An 18,044-nucleotide genomic window follows, 5' to 3' on the forward strand; every position below is an offset into this window, starting at 1 on the left:
CCATATTCAACACTGAATCCCACAGTGGCTTCACCTGTCTCTTACACTTTTCTTGCTCTCTTCACTCTAGTAGAACCTGATGCATGTTTAAGTTCTGGGTAGAACTGTCTGAAGCACTCATACAAGTTGATTATATTATTTTTAATGGAGTAAAATAAAGTGAGTTAGAGTTATTGGGATATATGGGTGTATATCTACTTGGATATTCAATAAACCTTTAATTAAATATCATTCATCTAAAACATTTTTTTTTTTTTGATGCGTTCACATGTCACTAATAACAAACTTAAAGGAGCAGTATGTAAGAAGTGACAGCCTGTCAAATCCATACTCAAAACAGGTAAGGTAAGGTAAACAGGTAAGGAGCAGCATACAGTATCACCTGAGCAACCACCAGCTGCCTCTAACTGTAGCTGCCATTAGCCAGTTAGCTCAGTAGGCCGTGCATCTAGCGGTCTGGACCGGAAGCTCGGGGACCAGATGTGTGTTTGTGTTTACACCGCTAGGACAGGGGCTTCAGACCAGGACACGCTGGTTAGCATGCTAACTTCCTCGCAACACAATAAACAACACAAAATTATATCTTCACATTCTGTCGATGGCTTTAAGTACAGTTTTGAATGTTTTTTTTTTTTTTAACTAAATCCTTTCAGATTTCCCCTTTGATGTCAGGTTGAAGACCTAACTGACCATTTTAAAGGCCACATCCTAGTAACACATGTACCCAGAATTAGCAGTTAGTCCAAGGTGTCACTGTTGGATGGATAATACATATAATAACTGCAGAAACATCACATATACTTCAGACCACTTTACTTAAATGTTACTTTTATGTCAGAAATAAATATAAATCAGTCAATTTCACATATTTTTCCAATGCAAATCAACTGCCCGTTGTGAACATGGAAGTAACTGCAGTTGTTACAGCAACATCATAGTTCAGATTTCCATGTAATATTTGTTGTGTCATGTGCTTCAGGTGTGTTTAAAGACCTACAGTGCTTTTTGTTGATCTGAAGTGCAAACCGAAGTGGGCACGTCATATTCTGCAGGTTGCATGTGCAATATTCTCTGTTGATAGCATTTCCTTTATTATAATGGATGTGCTGAACTGAACTGGTTCAACCACCAGAGCTAATTTGTTGGAAAAGAAGTATCCATCTGCATTGCAGGTGTAAAACAGTTTTTCAATAGGGCAATAGAGGAGAGGAAAACTGTGGCTGTTTGAGAAGGTGAAAGTGAGCGAGGAAGTCGGACTGCCGGGTAAGTCGTGGAAATATGTCTCAGCACAGCATTGTCCTGATTGATCCAAACTCAGGGAACAAGCATTTCAAAAAGTTGTTTGCTTGTTGTCTGGCCAACAGTACTATGATATTATTTTGGCGTCCTTTTTATCAATTGATTGGTCGACGAAGACTTCAGACCGTAAAAGTCACTGAGCCGGGTGCTGCATGAGTAATGCGAATAACAATTAATAACCCTGAGTATCACTATAGTCAAACTGTTCGAGAGCATCAAGAGCGCTCCATAGGGTTGTGTGTTAAATTTTCCTTGGGTTTGTTCGAGGCAATATATTTCACATTACACTACACCACAGTTTGATCTATAGTAAACATTGCTAATTGTAGCAACTTTAAGCCCTTATTATTGTCACCATACATCTCATATGTATTCCCTACACATAGAGCATAAATCTGGTCTTGCCTTGCCAACGTATTTTTAAATTTCTTTTTTTTTTTTTATCATAATACAGTTTTATTGCTTTTTTAAATCTCATGTGGTCCCGGCAATTATTTCTATAATGTTACTGTGCGTGATGAGCTGTAATATTTGCATATTATTATGTACTACTGGAGCTGTTTTTCAGTAAGGGATTGCAGTGTGTGTGTGTGTGTGTGTGTGTGTGTGTGTGTGTGTGTGTGTGTGTGTGTGTTTTGCATGTTGGATAAATTGTATGCTGCCTCTGCCTCCGAGGAGAGCAGCGGCACTAACAACGTCCCCGGAGAAGCTGCAGCTCTGTTGTGCTGTTCGCCTGTTGCCATACAGCCGCTCGGCTCATTATCAGCGGCACCAGCATCCCTCAGAGAGCAGAGGGTCACAATCCATCCACGTTCCCCCCCCCCCCCACCCCCGAAAGCTGGCACATTGGTGAGCTGAGGCAGCCTGCACGCAGCGTAAACAGCCAGTAATGACGGGAATGAGAGTCAGTCACACTGTGGTCTCTGGGTGCTTTTGCAGGGTTTTAGCCAGATGCGTAGGTGACTGGAGGTTGTGACTTGCTCACAGTCTGTGCCCATATAACCGCACTGCAATTAAGCATTTGCATATTCCTCTGACTCACGCATGCAAATATGTGTTGGACACGTTTTTTTTTTTTGTTTTTTTTGTTTTGCCACAATTTACCGGAGCTTCTTTTCCTCTTAAACACGTCTGCATGCAGCTGCCTGAGAGACAAGAGAGAGGAAGTTTCTGTTTCACATCTGCGTGGATTTCTTGTGACGTTTTTCCAGATAAATCAGTGAAACCACTTCCTCTGATTACAGTCACCGCGATGGAAAACAGCGCGTTTTAACAACCTGTCAGTTGGCCCCTATCAAGCAGTTACAGGCCGTATAAAGAACAATCATCTTACAAGCATCTAAAGGGAACATTTCTGTGAATTAAAAAATTCTTTCATTTTTTCACTTGTTAATATTTGTGGAGCTGAGTCAAGACACGAGGGGCCATCTTACTGCTGTTAATGTAAAAAGTTATTTTCTTTAAAAACCTTAATATCTCATGGATACAGAGAAAGACGAGGGACAGACCTGGGATCTAAGTCAGCACATATCAGTACACGATGTTGACGCCAGCTGTAAATTCAAATTAAGTAAAGGCTTTAAAATGACACCCTGCCCTTTAACATTTGAGCGGCATTTACATTCAAATGTTAGGCAATGAACTCCTACATTTTTCCATTTCAGTAAAAAACACCAATCCAACATCCAGGTTCTAAGAATAGCCCAGATGCTTCATCTGTCTGGTAATGTTCCTGTGTCCCTGTCTCTCTTGCACACACACACACACACACCCTCCACATTCGCAATCATTGAACGAGTATAAATAAAAAGTCACAGAGCAGCTCTGTCATTCATTGATCGGACAGGATATGGTTTTGGCAGCAAATCAGCTGAAAAAATGTATTATTTAACCAAAATGTACAGACGCCCACTGGCAGCAGTCTAACTGAGGTTTTATGTCTTTCTTGTTTCCTTTGGGACGGCAGCAGCGCGGGGCTGAACAAATGTGTAACTCAAACAGGTGTGATCGACCAGACTGCACGTCCTACACGTAACCTTTACATAATATGTGATGTGATGATTTTAACACACTAAATCACATTTTAGATACCTGTGCGTGATGAACCAAAACATTTTCGTACCGATATGACTGATATAGGTTGATTGCAAGTATCCCCCCAAAAATTACACACATCACTGTTCCCAAAACCTCACTGCATCGACCGCTGCGGCGTACCAGCAACAGGTGCACCAGACCTTCATCACACAGTGTCAGTTTGGTTAGGGTTAGGAAGACTTTGTGGTTTGGGTCACTTTAAGAGGCTCCATGTAACAACTTGTATCAAACTACGTGTATAACCTTTTTATTTTGCCATGTGTGATCGGTGAAACTTTGTGAAACTCTCGGGTTGGGTTCTCCGCGACGCTCCAAAGGATGCGATACGTGACACATTCTGGAGTGCCTCGTTTCAGTGCGGTGTCTCTGCTCTGTTAACAGAGAGCAACAGTGGCTTCATTCGTACAGAAACTCAGTCTATCGCAAACTAACAAGCGGCTTCCAGCACAATTCAGAAGTTCCACAGAGCCTCTTTAACTATGTGCGTACCTACATTATATACGTAAGATGAGTCCAGGACGTAAGATAACCACGTTACTAGGTTAAATTAACTCACCGCTGACTTTTGGTTTCACGTGGGACATTAACAACTCAGAAGTGGAATGACTCACAGCGTGTTCTTGGACTAGATCATCTTATTTCTTTAGATAGTTTCGAATGCCTGTTGCTCAGTGTTCTGCAGTCTGAATGTAATTATGAATTATGATCATACTGTGTTTGTTATTCAAGTGTTTTGTAATCAGGGTGTCATTGGAAAAGGGAGCTTGCTCTCAACTGACCTACCCTGAGTAAGTAAAGAAGATTAAAAAAAAAAACGTGTCTTGACTTCCTGCTTTGCTGTGGTAATAATTACAACTGCCACTAGAGGTCGACGCTTAACAATCAATGTAGATATATGTCGCAATGAGCTGCTTTCACATTCAACCTCGACATTTTTCTGATGAGGATGGGCTAAATGGGCACAAAAGTCTTTTTCCCGAAAGCAGTGGAGCATTTAGCGGCTGAAGAGCTAGATATTGTTAGTGGGAAACCAAAACAGAACATTAAAAAAAAGAGATTATATTGGAATATTGGAGTTACATTTGTCAGATGGCAAAAAACACAACTTGATATATTTGCCAGCGTTGCACTTTGTCTGCTCAGTGTGTAAGAAGCAACGCTGAAGCAACTGAGCGGAATTCAGTCGTCATTCATTTTATTATTTAGACTTCTGCTTTTCCCCCTGTGACATGTGGAAATGCCCTTATTACATTGATGATGTCACGGCATCAGGGAAATGGCGCCCTCGAAATGTCAAAGAATAATTAAACATTTTCTCTTAGTGGTAGTTCTTGCCGTTAAGTATGGAAATACCCAGATTGTCTTGACTCAAAAGATGGAATGAGATTGCTACTTTGATCACTTTATTATCTCGCAGGGGTTGATTCATCGTATTTGTATGCGAATCCTTCTGTGGGTGTATCTCTAGATGCTACAGGAGCTTGGTGCCGCACACGATCGGCGCTCCTGCAGGAATGCAGGCAGGCTGAGTGGAAACTCACGGGTTGTCCTTAAGAGGATTCAGGAGCTAAGAGGATTCATTCTTGGATTGAGCACACGATACAGTGATACATGATACAGTATTTAATTTAATCGCAGTAAGACAGGACACTGGAGAGCGTAAAAGCTGTGTTCTAGAACATGCTTAACTATAAATGTAATACGAGTTTTCAGGATTGTATCAGGACGCCGTGCTTTGCGCTTGCGTGCACACATGCATTCATGGCAGGCACATTTTGTTGTGGCTCTGGCGTCATTCATGGAAGTTAAATAGTTTCCAAAACCACTAAAGAATCCTCGGACAATGCTCATTTCCAGTTGAAAGCATGAAAAACTGGGCAGTTCAGTGTTTTCCCCTGATTTCCTGGGACACCACTGGGACAGCTGCCTACAAACCTGGGCAAAATAAAACACTTTCAAGGGTTTGAAACAAAACAAACACATGATGTAATCAGTTGTATTTCAGTGGTTCTCAGTCTTAACTTAGATTTAAAAAAATGTTGCAGCGATGAAGAAATACATTTGTCCTGGATGGGAGGTGACACTTATTACCCTCATCCATCCCTCATGTGTTTGTTTGTTTGTTTCCAGTTTGGTCTCTGCCTACCAGTTGCTGCTGCTGGCATAAGTTGAAAACACACATCCACATGAATGAGGAGGTAATGTGGCCTGACAACACTACCTAATTAAAAAAGATGATTTTGATGCAATATGCTGACTATTTTTTTACCAGCCCCAAACTTACCACCAGCTCACTTTGTGTTGCACCAGTACATTAGCTTAACATTTCTATAAGAACCAAATTCAACAGCCCCGCTGCTTGTCATTAGGATGATAGAGGCTGGGTTCTTCACAGATACTTGCTTTACTGTGCTGGGGTCTGACTGATCAATAGGAAATAAAACAACAATGATAACATGTGTTTTATTGACAGTGTTATTGGTGGTAATTGTGAGTGGTCGTTTACCTAATAAGCCTCTACTCTAAATTCAGTAAGAAAATATACCGTATACAGACACTAAACAGAAAAATACAGACACATTAAGACCAACCACCAGGTGACTTATAGTAATTCATATATTCATGCAGTGATGGTGGTGGCTGACATGCAAAGTGCTGACCAACACATCAGGAGCAATTTGGGGTTCAGTATTTTGCCCAAAGACACTCTGACATGCAGACCAGGGAATCGAACCAGCATCCCACCAATAACAAGATGCTGGCTCTACCCCTTCAATGTTAGCACAGCGTAGCCGCAGCCCGTCATTTAGAACACATGGAGCGATAGCTAACTAAGATATTGAGGGCTGTAAGTGTTCCAGAGACAAAGTAATGACTTAGTGTGACAAATAAACTGAGAAGTAGTCTGCTCATCAATCAGTTCAATATTTTCCACACTGCTCCATCATGTGAGATCCTATTTATTTTTTTGGTTCTAACCAATAGTTTTATAGCCTTAATAACTAAATACATTTTTACACCATCATTAGAATTAGTAGAAATACTCGACTTTGTTGTCCATATTTACAAAATGAATTTCGTGAACCTCTCCAACGTCTTTGGAACGGGAGGAGCGAGCAAAGGAGTGTTGCAGTGTACAACCTCAATGCAAGATGGCACTAAATACTTGATATATTACACACGAAATGCCTCTTGTTGTTAACTAGGTTTTTTTAATTTGTCCACAAGGACAAACAATCACTGGTAGGACCAGCATGCTAGTAGCAGAGCAACACTGCAGCTTCACCTTTTGGCAAACTGATCAGCAGGGATTTGAAGTTCACAACACACCACCCTGCGGCTTAACTCTGTGAACCCGGATTTGGTATCAAGACAGCTGAACACTTCAACGTACCCTCCTATCCCATCCAGAACTGGGACAACGTTGGGCTAATCAATTCAAAATACTTTATTTGTCTCCGGGGGGGGGGGGGGGGGGGAAATACAGTTAGAGGTAGGGATAAGGGGTGTGTTGGGATTGGGCAGGTGCAGTCCGTTTACCATCAGGGTCCATATGACAGTATCAATCCACTTCTAAGATAAAATTTAACTTTTTTAAGGTACACTTTAAGCTGCAGCAATGGGACATGGAACATTGTAACCCGGCTCACTTGAATAATCCTTCCTCTATGTAAAAAAAAAAAAAAAAAAAAACCTGTCTGATGACACACTGGATGGATGTTTGCTTCAGAGTGGAAAAAAAAAAAAAGAAAACCTGTGCCACTGAGTGAAGACAGAAATAGCTAACTGAATAAAGATATGTAAGCCTGTCCTGAGGCCTGGTTACGTGTCCACATACAGTGTAGTATGGGGTCCTTCTGGTGGTTAATGATCAGCCGGCCTCCCTTTCCAAACCAGGAAGTGAGGTGAGAACGGAAGACAAAAACAGCGTTGGGCCCCAGCAACGCCTCAGCAGAGTGGCTGTCCCTGGCAACGTCGGGGCGGTCTGTGCCAGTTTCGGGCCACTTCTGTCCCGGGGCTTCTTTGAGCCCAGAAGAATGTCAGGGGGGAGATTTGGAAGCGTTCCCTTAGCTCAGGATGAATGGCTGTCCACCGAACACACTCCCCCACGCTCTCTCCCATCGCCTCCAACCTCTCTGGTCTACACACAGAGGAGAGGCAGAACACTGCGACAGGCCTGAGTTTGAGTTTTCACTTCTCCTCATTCTCCGGGCGGTCATCACATCGCCCGGGGAGAAGGTGCTGGTACTAACATCATCCAGTCACGTCATCTTTGAGATGAGGACGCTTTTTGGGTCTTATTATTGTAGTTTTGAACTCCAGCTCAACGAGGTGATCACTGAAGACAAAGCAGAGTAACTAAGTAAAGAGAAACGACAGTCCATCATTACTTTAAAACTTGAAGGACAGTCAGTCCGGAAAATTGCAAAAACCGCCCCAGGAAAGGAAGACCAAGAGTCACCTCTGCTGCTGAGGATCTGTCCATCTGAGTCACCAGCCTCAGAAATCACAAGTTAACAGCACCTCAGATTACAGCCCAGATGAATAGCACACAGAGTTCTAGCAGCAGACATATCTCTACATCAACTGTTCAGAGGAGACTGCGTGAATCAGGCATTTATGGTCAAATAGCTACTAAGAAAACACTACTAAGGAAAAGCAACAAGCAGAAGAGATTTGTCTGGGCCATGAAACACAAGGAATGGACATTAGACCAGAGGAAATCTGTGCTTTGGTCTGATGAGTCCAAATATGAGATCTTTGGTTCCACCCGCTGTGCCTTTGTGTAATCGAAGCAAAGGGTGGCTATTTTGAAGAATCTAAAATAAAAAAACATGTTTTGAGTTATTTCACACTTTTTTGTTTACTACATAATTCCATACATGTTCATTCATAGTTGCCATAGATGCCTTCAGTGAGAATCTACAATGTTAATAGTCATGAAAATATAGAAAAATCATTAAATGGGAAGGTGTGTCCAAACTTTTGACTGGTAGTGTATATTGTGGAAAGATGTTGGCTTGAATGACAGAGAGTGCAACTTTGTCACAACTAGGCTCAAATATGAACAAATGCCTTTTTACCTTTCCTGTAAACTTCCTAAATCCTGGAAGTGTTTTAGCATTTTTGCACTTCCAGTTCCCTCGTCTCAAAGTCTGTGTGTGTTTAATGAAGGGGTTTTTGATTAGATGTCTTTTTTTATGACACCATAGACATGACACCATAGAGGTTGTCAGGGTTATTTAACAGCAAGCATCATAAACTTGTGTTTGCCACAGAGGTTATAATCTGCAATAACCCAAAATCCAATTAATAAAATCCCACTGGGCGGGGCATAGGGTGCCATATGCCCCCGTCATGTGACCTTGTCATGGGTGACTCAACACTGCTGTCAGAGTGACATGAGTGACGGTGACAGCTGAAGGCATCAGTAGGCTTATGTTTTATAACCATGTTATAAAACTCCTGTCTACTTAATGACTCCTTACTGTAGATGAACTTGAGCAGTGGAGAAAGCTCATAACAACATTTCAAATATATATATAAAAAAAAAAAACAAGTGATAAACAAGTGACTTGCAGCAAGCCAGCCTACCATCATTATGAATTTTCATGCAGACATAACAACATTAAGGAGCCCTTCAGTATAAATTACTCTCCGATGCTGATTGAAACAGAACATTTGTTGAGGCGTTTGTCCGTCACCTTGTATTTCAGCAGATCTGTTCAGATTGTCTGTCACAGCCAGCAGCGGTCCGCTGGCCGTTAATGTGCTAACAGATTAGCTCAATAGCAGACGTGCTGGCTCGGCTATCCCCGTGACCCTCACCTTGGGTCCACTGGTGGCTGTCGGGTTTACAGACCGACGAAGCCGACTTACTGAAGTATTGCGTGAGCGGTGTTTTCTGTGCGGTGGATCATCGTCAGCATTTGGGGTGTGCTTGCTTCCGTTTAAATTATTTTTCAGATTCTGGCTAAACTTATTCATCACCTGATTGTCTGACTCCTCTTTTTCTCCCACTTGTAGTAATGCCACTCTATCCCCCGATCTCAGCGGTCACATTGGTGACTGTCATATTATGATGACCAACAGAAATAGTTGACCGAGACTACAAAAATATTATTCGAATTGTTGTAAAGTTGGATTGTCCTTTAAACAGGCTGCATTCAGCTGATAGCAGCTTTGCGCGGTTGACCTCGAGCTCATGTTTGTGCACCTTGTCTCATCCTTCAGCTCTGAACATATCTGGAGAGTTGCATGTTACAGCACCTCTATCACAATATCACAATACACACACTTCACTCCGGAACACGGCTGGAAAATGGCATCAACGAGAGCAGAAAAAAAAAAAAAGGATGTTGTGACCTGTGACCCCGGGCTCTTGTAATGAATGAGCTGCAACCTTTCAAATGGCTGTATGAGCAAGCTCAACACGCTGCCAGTGTTCGTGGTAGAGAGTCTGAAACATGGAAAAACTAGAGTGACGATTAAAAAAAGTAACTTATTCAAAGAGGAACTCTGCGACTTTGAGACCTGATGTAAATGGAAGAAAATTCAGCCTGTGCGGTGTTAGAGAATAACCAACGGTCTTACCCATTAACCGCCGTGTCCTCATATGTTTGCTGGTATATGAGTGTGTGTGAGTGTGTGTGTGTGTGTGTGGGTGGGTGAAGAGTAACCTCCTGCAGGCAGCACATGGTTCACCCATTAAAGAAAACAGACATCGTCCCATCATGCAGGGATGGAAAACTGGAGAATGGGGATGAAAATAATGAGTCTCAGCTCAGAGGAGTGTGAGGCTCAGCTGCTACAGATCCACTTTGTGTTTATTAATTCAGTTACAGCAATCAAATCAATGTGCAGAGACTTGAGTCTCTGCAGGTTACAGTTGCTCTGCTACACTGATCGTCACACCTACTTAAATGTGTCAGTATTTACAATGCCAGTGCCGTTATTTTTGGATAAAGACTACTTTCACATTGATGAAAAATATTTCTGTACTTGAGTAACTTGAGTACAGCGTCTGATGAGTGCCAGCGTCCTGTGCACATACACAATCTGTTTGCTGTGCGTATCTTCATTTTTTCCACGTGGGCAGGATGTTCTCTATTTGTTTGTCAAAAAAAAAAAATCCCCTGAACTTAAATTCACGCCTTCTACATAACGTCTGTGATGGGAGGCGCTCAGATTTATCACTGTAATCAGTAGTCATTATGTCAGACTATTACAAGATTCAGTAGGTTTGCTTTTGATTTCTGAACTATATTTCTTACTTAATTCTTTATTATAAAGTATACGAGTGAAGTGAGGGAGGTTAGATAACGGCGTCCATCCTGCACTTTGACCAGACTACCTGACCCCACTGCCCTTACGCCCACCACCGTGCACCCACCCTCTCTCTCTCTCTCTCTCTCACACACACACACACACACACACACACACACACACACACACACACACACACACACACAGTGTCTTTCCTGCTAAAGAGAAAACATTTGAATGTGCGACCACCACCGTGCACCCACCCTCTCTCTCTCTCTATCACACACACACACGCACACACACACACACACACACACACACACACACACACACACACAGTGTCTTTCCTGCTAAAGAGAAAACATTTGAATGTGCGACCACCACCGATTATGTAACGAATTGGGAAACCCTGTGCTCAGATCAGATATGACCTGTTAGCGGTCAGCCATGCTGTACTGGTGCAGTTCATATATTCATACTGTGTGCTCTGTCAAACTCAATAACGCACACAGGTGTGTTAAAGATACTCAGAGCTGATATGGAGCAGATATTGCAGTACGCGGATGCTGAGATGTCCAAGAAAAAAAACAGAAAGACGTGTATTAAAACCATACTAAGGGTATCAGTTTTTTGCCCGTTAACGTTTGATGCCTTACCAATAGCAAGCAATCAAAAGGGTTTCTGTTTCTCCATCTTTGGTCTAAATTACTCCCAAATCCTGCTCTGCTCTGCTCAGAGGTCATGGTCACCTCTTTGTCACATTTGTTTCCATTGTACACATAAAAGATGAGTTTATTTCCTTTATGTAACGGTTCAGGTCATGATCTGCACTGCTGATTCTGAGGGTTTGCTAGTTGGAGCTAATGTCCGTCCCCGTTGTGTCTCTCTGCTGCTCTGCCAGGACCATTACTCTGTTAATGTGGAAAAAACACAGGGTGGAATACAGAGGCCACAGAGAGCAGTCACAAACATGCAGCCAGCCTCACCTGAAAGCAATCTGCCCGTTTTAGGCCGGCCGACGTCTAAAATGGGTTTACGTGTGTGGGCTCGAGTCATTTATGGAGCAAGTGCCGATCCTTGGTGGGCAGAGAGGCTCACAGAGGAAATCAGCAGAGATGTTGAGAAGGCAGCACCTAGCCTAGCCTAGCGACCATTAGCTTGGCGGCTTGGCTGTAACGTTGTGAGTGCAGGGATATTGCTATATTACATTATATAAAACATTAGTGCAGCCTGTCAATCACTTCTGATGGTCAACGACCTTTTAGCATCAATTAACCTGCAGCTTTTAAGCATTTCTGATATTTATCACTGGAGGAGGTTGACAGATTCAATTTTAAGATTAAATACTCCGCTAGTAGACTGCTTCACAAATAATTCAGTTGTGACCACAGTGATAGCAGGTGAGAACACAGGACCACAATGTCATGATGGTTGCATGTAGACTTGACAGAATTGAATCATTTGTACCAGTTGATCCTGACTGTCTTGAGATCAGCAGTAAGTTCAGTATGTTGCGAGGTTGAAGCATTCTAAGTTCATAGCTGCAGTTGATGACTGCATGATTGTGTCACTGATACCGACATCAGGTTTCTTTTTTTTTTTTTTTTTTCCCAGCTACAAGGTTTTTATTGGAGGGTCTAAGGACAGAGGATATTGTTTGTGATTTTGACTTATATGCATAAAATTGACCCCCATCAGTCTGCAGCACTATTAGCTATCACCAATAATAACACAACAGTATTCATCAGAAAGCTGGATGTTTGTAAGATATCTTAAAAGCCACAAACACACAGTGTGAGCTGTTTAAACATAAAACAGGCGTTTTATTATTATTTTTTTTACCGATGTTAGTGTGCAAAACTGCAACCTAAATCCACAGCTGTGACCAGATTAATGTGTGTGCTAACAGACTGCACATTTGGCTTGTGATGAACAGAATCTTTCCATGCCTTACATTTGTGGTTTGTGCAGTTTACGGCACTAAAACAGCTTGTTTCACCACAGAAATCGATCTCAAAAGACAAAAAACAAACATCTCTATGGTATGTGATAATTAAGTAAGAACAGTAACCTGTCCAATCACGATACACTGTCAGCAATCATCATTACAGCTGCATGCACGAACAAAAGTACAATTATTTAGTCTCTCCTATCGCTGCATTACTTATCAGGTCATATTCAAAGTTTATGAATAATTAAACTTAACTTGAGGAAGTGTCATCGCTATAAAAAAAATAAGTAAATGATCTGACATACCTGCAGGTGTAATAATACACTTTCACTGTATGCTCGCTCTAGAGAATCCCACAATGCTGTCGCCAGTGAAGATATGGCAAGCTCTTGTGTGGATTCATGTGCAATCACTGCCATCTAGTGGACAAGAAGGGCAATACAAACCACAAATCCAATTTATTCCATTGCATATGACTACGCATATCCTCAGCATCACATGACATGGTTGACTGTCAGATATCGATCATGTTGCAGCATGAAATAAAATCTTCAGAGGAGAAATTTCATACAAAGAAATATTTCACAGCTTGGTGCCTGTTGCACAACAGCAGACAAGAGATCGCGTTGACTACTATGAAAGCAAACATAATGGTCAGTCAGCGCCACTGAAGTCACAAAAACAAGTCGGTACCAGCACAACCTGAGTGTGGTGTTATTAACTGATGATCACTACAACACTGTACATGTTGCACGGATGAAACACTAACAAAAAGAGGTTGTATTGCTGCAGGAATAACATGTACAGTCGCTTAAAGTCAATCTGGATCTGCTTCTTTGTCTTTAACAGAAGTCTGCTAATTACTTCAACTAACACCATATTGTCATTTAATATAGTTTCTTTTCATGTATTAAATAATATATATGATCACACCCACAGATGTGCACTGCAACAGCACGGATGAGTGATAGTACAGCATTCTCAGTGTAATTACTACGACACATTACACTCGAAAATTATTGATGTTGAAGTCAACTCCCACTCAGTGTTAATTGCTTTAGTGCAAATCTTGTTACAGTACAGTTTAACATACATTACAGCCCAGTCGACAAAAGAAAATGTTGGCAGCAAACGTTTCTGCAAACCACTGATGCGTTTGTATTTGTGTGTGACAAAATGTGTTGCGTCGTGTTCAGATGATGTTTATGATCCTACTGTCATATGAGGAGGTGGAGGGGCTGGTGGTGGAGTTGCAGGCGAGAGGGCGGAGAGGCCAGTGACCGCAGTTAAAGACTTTTTCAACATTTGTCAGTGTGAAACCGCTGGGTATTTTTAAGTAGACTTCAGCAGAATTTCTAGCATGTTTGTGGTGACTAAAACATGATTTTTCTTAACCTTACCAAGTAGTTTTTGTGGCTAAACCCTAACCAGAGCAAAAGCACAACGGTGTCACAACAAGACATTGAAAATGGAACCTAAAGAAATAAGAAGTTTTAACATATCTGTGTTTTGCAGAAACATTGTCAAGATTTACTCCGGCAATGGGGATAAACATTACCCACCTTTTAGTGGGTTTTCATATTTTTTTGCTAGATTATATTAAATAATATACAATTATTGCACTCTGTCGTTAAATTAAAATCCCACTACCTACAAATGCTCACTTGTTGGCAAGCTGCACACAAATAAACACACTCACAAAGACATAAAACCAAAACTGAAATGCATATATGCCATAAAATAGGTCATCAATATATTTCCTGTCTACATTACTAGACATAGAAGCTACAAAAGTTCTTCTCCATGTATGCAGGACAACATACAACGCAGAAGTGTCACACACTAAGAGTATCAAGAAACAGAACTCGGTAGAAAGAAAGAAAGAGCCAGCTCCTCCATTGTGCATGTGTGTGCTTACATGTGGGTCTCAGTGTCAGTCCAGCCCAGCAGGGGGCACTGTTCTCTGTAACATAACATCACAGAAACAGGGCCTTTCACTCTGACTCCATTTCTCTGGTGTTTCTACATATTGCACCGCAGTCAAATTCAGGAGGGTTGGACAGAGAAGAGGAAGAGGAATCACTGATGTGCTGCATTCACCTGGTGTTAATTACAACAGGCTACAGATACTCTTCTTCTTTTACATAGAGGATCTCATGGGCAGAGCTGGGAACCTGAGAGAGAGAGACAGGGAGAAATAAAGAAAAGACTGTTGGTCAACAGTTGGAAGCATTTCCCGACTTTAATTCTATACTGATACCTTAGACACTTGATATAGAATTCATGCTGTCAATACAAAACAGAAGACATATGTAGCATGGGATCATGCGAGTTGCTACATGACTCTAGCAGAAATGTTCACATCTGAGGTAATGTATTCAAATTCACCGCATTATGTTTTGTCCTATTTGCAGACGTTGTTCCTCGCTCTCTGACTCTCTCCTGGGAGTTACCGTGAAACTAACTGTTACCGTGAGTAAGCCTGTGGATTTCTCTGAGTTTGATCATTGTGGGAAGTACACAACAAAATATATAACTAAGGTCTAGTTGGTTTTTGACATTTGATGCAGAAAACTTATACTTCATCTTAAATAAATGAACGATCTTGTGTCTGATTGGCTGTGAGAGGTGTTTATTAAAACTACATTTCAGGGCATATCTCATATAATGTGCTGCTGTATTAATACTACTGTTTTAAATCAGTGTGTCAGGTATTCAATTTTAAACTGCTGACCACAGACACCAGAGCTTGTGCATGGACATGTTATGCTGGCACTGACCGGCACGCTGTACAGACGATTTTATATTTTACGCTTAATTTGACTTCTTCTTTCCGCCCTGTCTATATCCCGGCAGGCAGGCACACGAGCAGAATCGTCACGAAGCACCTAATGCTGCCCGCCTCCTTTTCGGTGCCTATATAATTCAATTGGCCTGTTCAGACAGAGCTCAGAGTGACCAAGCACTGTGCTCTATCACCGGCTGGCAATCCATAGCAGTAGTTTCGGCATCTGTACTATTTACCCTGACAATACTGATGATCTATTAGAAATAGTTTCACTGCTATTTGTGATTGTGTTTTAACATATGTATTCCTGAGATGAGCTGACACACAGTCACACAGACAGGCTGCAGGCAGCAGAGAAACCCTCCCCACAGATCATCCCACAAGTTTATGGTCCGTTTGCTATTCATTCTTTCTCTCATCAGTTTTCATTAATTTTGTTGCCACCTACAGGTGATAAATGTTCAACACTGCAGGATCATTTTTGTTTATATCTGGCTGCTGTTTTCTTTGTGTGCATGTTTCAGGGTTTAACATTCATGTGTTACACTGAGCTTCAATAAATGTCATAGGCCATGGGGTGCAGTAAAACAAACAACTTAATGCTAAAGTTTGAATACTGTTGATTATTTCACTGATTTGAAGTGGATGGGGCTCAGTTAGAAAAAGGTGATATCAACAGGATTTGGCAACACTGAATGAACTGAATCAAATGTGATGACAGCTGTGCGGTGTTGCCAGTCTCATTAAAGAGAAATAAGTAACATTCCAAATCAAGGGGCTTTAAATAGTCACATGGGAGTAGAATTTTGTTTGAGTGTGTAAAGCAGCACAGGTCTCTTTAAAAACACCTGTTCTTGGTTGGTCTGCTGCAATATCCCAATGAGCTTTAAATGATACGTAAGTGATCTCAGCAGTGCCCAAGTTTATGGCTCGCATGTTATTTTCACAAAATCCGATCTTCTACTTCTGCACCTCTGCTGCTGTTGCTTTTGTTGCCCATGAGCAGGTTGGACTGAAACATGAGGTCCAAAACTGCCGGTCTGAAAACGCTGACACTGTGGCTCTGTCACTGGATGATGTTTTTTGGGCCTGGTTTCAGGTGCTTTGCATTAATGACACAGTGTGTCCTTGTTTTCTTCTCTTGGGACACAGTGACCAACAGTATCACTTGCTTAATGTTCACATTAGGCAACTTTCTTTCTATCATTTGCACTCATCTTTCAGTGCAACAACTTGGAAAATAAGCTGGTTGAAACAACATATTGATTGATTTCAATGGGAAAACTTCCAATTCTGATCAATCCCTTACAAACACACTGATACACAGATTTGAAACTGGTACGATTCCAGCAAGAATTGTTTTCTGATACCTACATATCAGGCAGTATATAACAGCTGATCCTCAACTGATATTGACATCTCTCAGAGAGACTTTACAATTAGAAAATGAATGCAGTTACATTGCTGGAGAAATATATGATATGACATGATTTGATAAAACTAAACTAAAACTAAAAAATATATATATATATATTTCACTTATTAAGATAAATGGTAACAGTTTTTTTAAGTTGGTTGTCTGAATCCTTGTCCTGTGGGGGGAATACTTGTGATGAGGTGGAGGATGGGTGAAGCCTTGAGATAATTCATGTTGAATCATATTCAATAGTTGTGCTAATAAAAGCTGTGTCTTGCTTTTCTGTTTGGCAGAGGATGAAGCTCCACTGATCCATCCATTTCCTGCTGCTTATCACGGGCCGCTGTAGCAGCAGCCTAAGCAAAGTGGTCCAGACATCCTTCTCCCCTGCAACATTTTACAGCACCCTGACATAAACTCTTCCAGGGAGGCTGAGCAGTGTGATATCAGGATAATTGGAGCGCACCCTCCGGTCCTCCTTTGTAAAAATGGGAACCATCGCCACGGTCTGCCATTCCACAGGCATTTTCATTGACCCCAACGTGAAATTGAAGAGGTGTGTCAGCTGAGACAGCCCAGCAATGTCCCGAGGCTTCAGCATCTGAGGGTGAATCTAGTCCATACCGAGTGCTCAAAAGTCCTCTGCCAGGGATATGGGTGAGGATTCCCCCGAGTATTCAAACTCTGTTTCCACCACAGAGAATGTGGTGGCTTTCAGGAGTTCCACAAAGTTCTCTTTCTATCTGTCATCATAATCCCAGTCAGGGTCAGTAGTTCTTCTACCCTGCTGAACACTGCTTGCCTGCCTGAGCCAGGCCCTGCTTTCCCTTCCTGGGTCAACCAACTGTTGCCAACAAAACTTGCTGGAAGCCAAAAGAAAGTTCTTCTCCCCCATAACCTCTCAGATCCCAACACAGGTTTATGCAACCGCTAAAGCCTCCCTGACATTCGTGTAAACTGGCGTGATCTCAGGTTTTTGCCATGATAGGCACATTGATGACCTTCATATGACAACTTGAACAGCGACTCAACATTAACGGCTCCAACATGGATTCTGTGTCCCCAGTCTCTCCTGAGATAAATTAGAAATTAAAAATCGAAGTGGGAGAGGGCCTCCGCCAGACATTCCCAGCTCACCCATTTCACTTCGGGTTTGTGTTCACTAGTTATGCCCAGTAGTGTCCCCCACCAGTGTTCAAGACACATGGCTGTAGATCTGATGATAG

The 18,044-nt window shown here is 41.8% G+C and overlaps 2 protein-coding genes across 3 annotated transcripts in view; both read right to left on the minus strand.

Annotated features, from left to right (window-relative positions):
* slc41a1 (solute carrier family 41 member 1) overlaps positions 1–14,669 on the minus strand; it is a 42,655-nt gene extending 27,986 nt beyond the window's left edge. Inside the window, exons 1-2 of the mRNA XM_037101477.1 lie at positions 14,532–14,669; positions 12,919–13,032 (exon numbers count right to left, since the gene is read on the minus strand). The gene's annotated coding sequence lies outside the window, so the exon portion shown is untranslated. The remainder of the gene's footprint in view (positions 1–12,918; positions 13,033–14,531) is intronic.
* Positions 12,458–18,044, minus strand: part of klhdc8a (kelch domain containing 8A) — a 41,582-nt gene continuing 35,995 nt past the window's right edge. For both annotated transcript variants that reach the window (XM_037101479.1, XM_037101480.1), the window contains one exon: positions 12,458–14,787. In XM_037101479.1, the coding sequence (XP_036957374.1) occupies positions 14,734–14,787 (54 nt within the window). In that variant the 3' untranslated portion in view covers positions 12,458–14,733. The remainder of the gene's footprint in view (positions 14,788–18,044) is intronic.

The sequence above is a fragment of the Acanthopagrus latus genome, chromosome 6 (genome assembly GCF_904848185.1).
Source record: "Acanthopagrus latus isolate v.2019 chromosome 6, fAcaLat1.1, whole genome shotgun sequence".
Taxonomy (NCBI): domain Eukaryota; kingdom Metazoa; phylum Chordata; class Actinopteri; order Spariformes; family Sparidae; genus Acanthopagrus; species Acanthopagrus latus.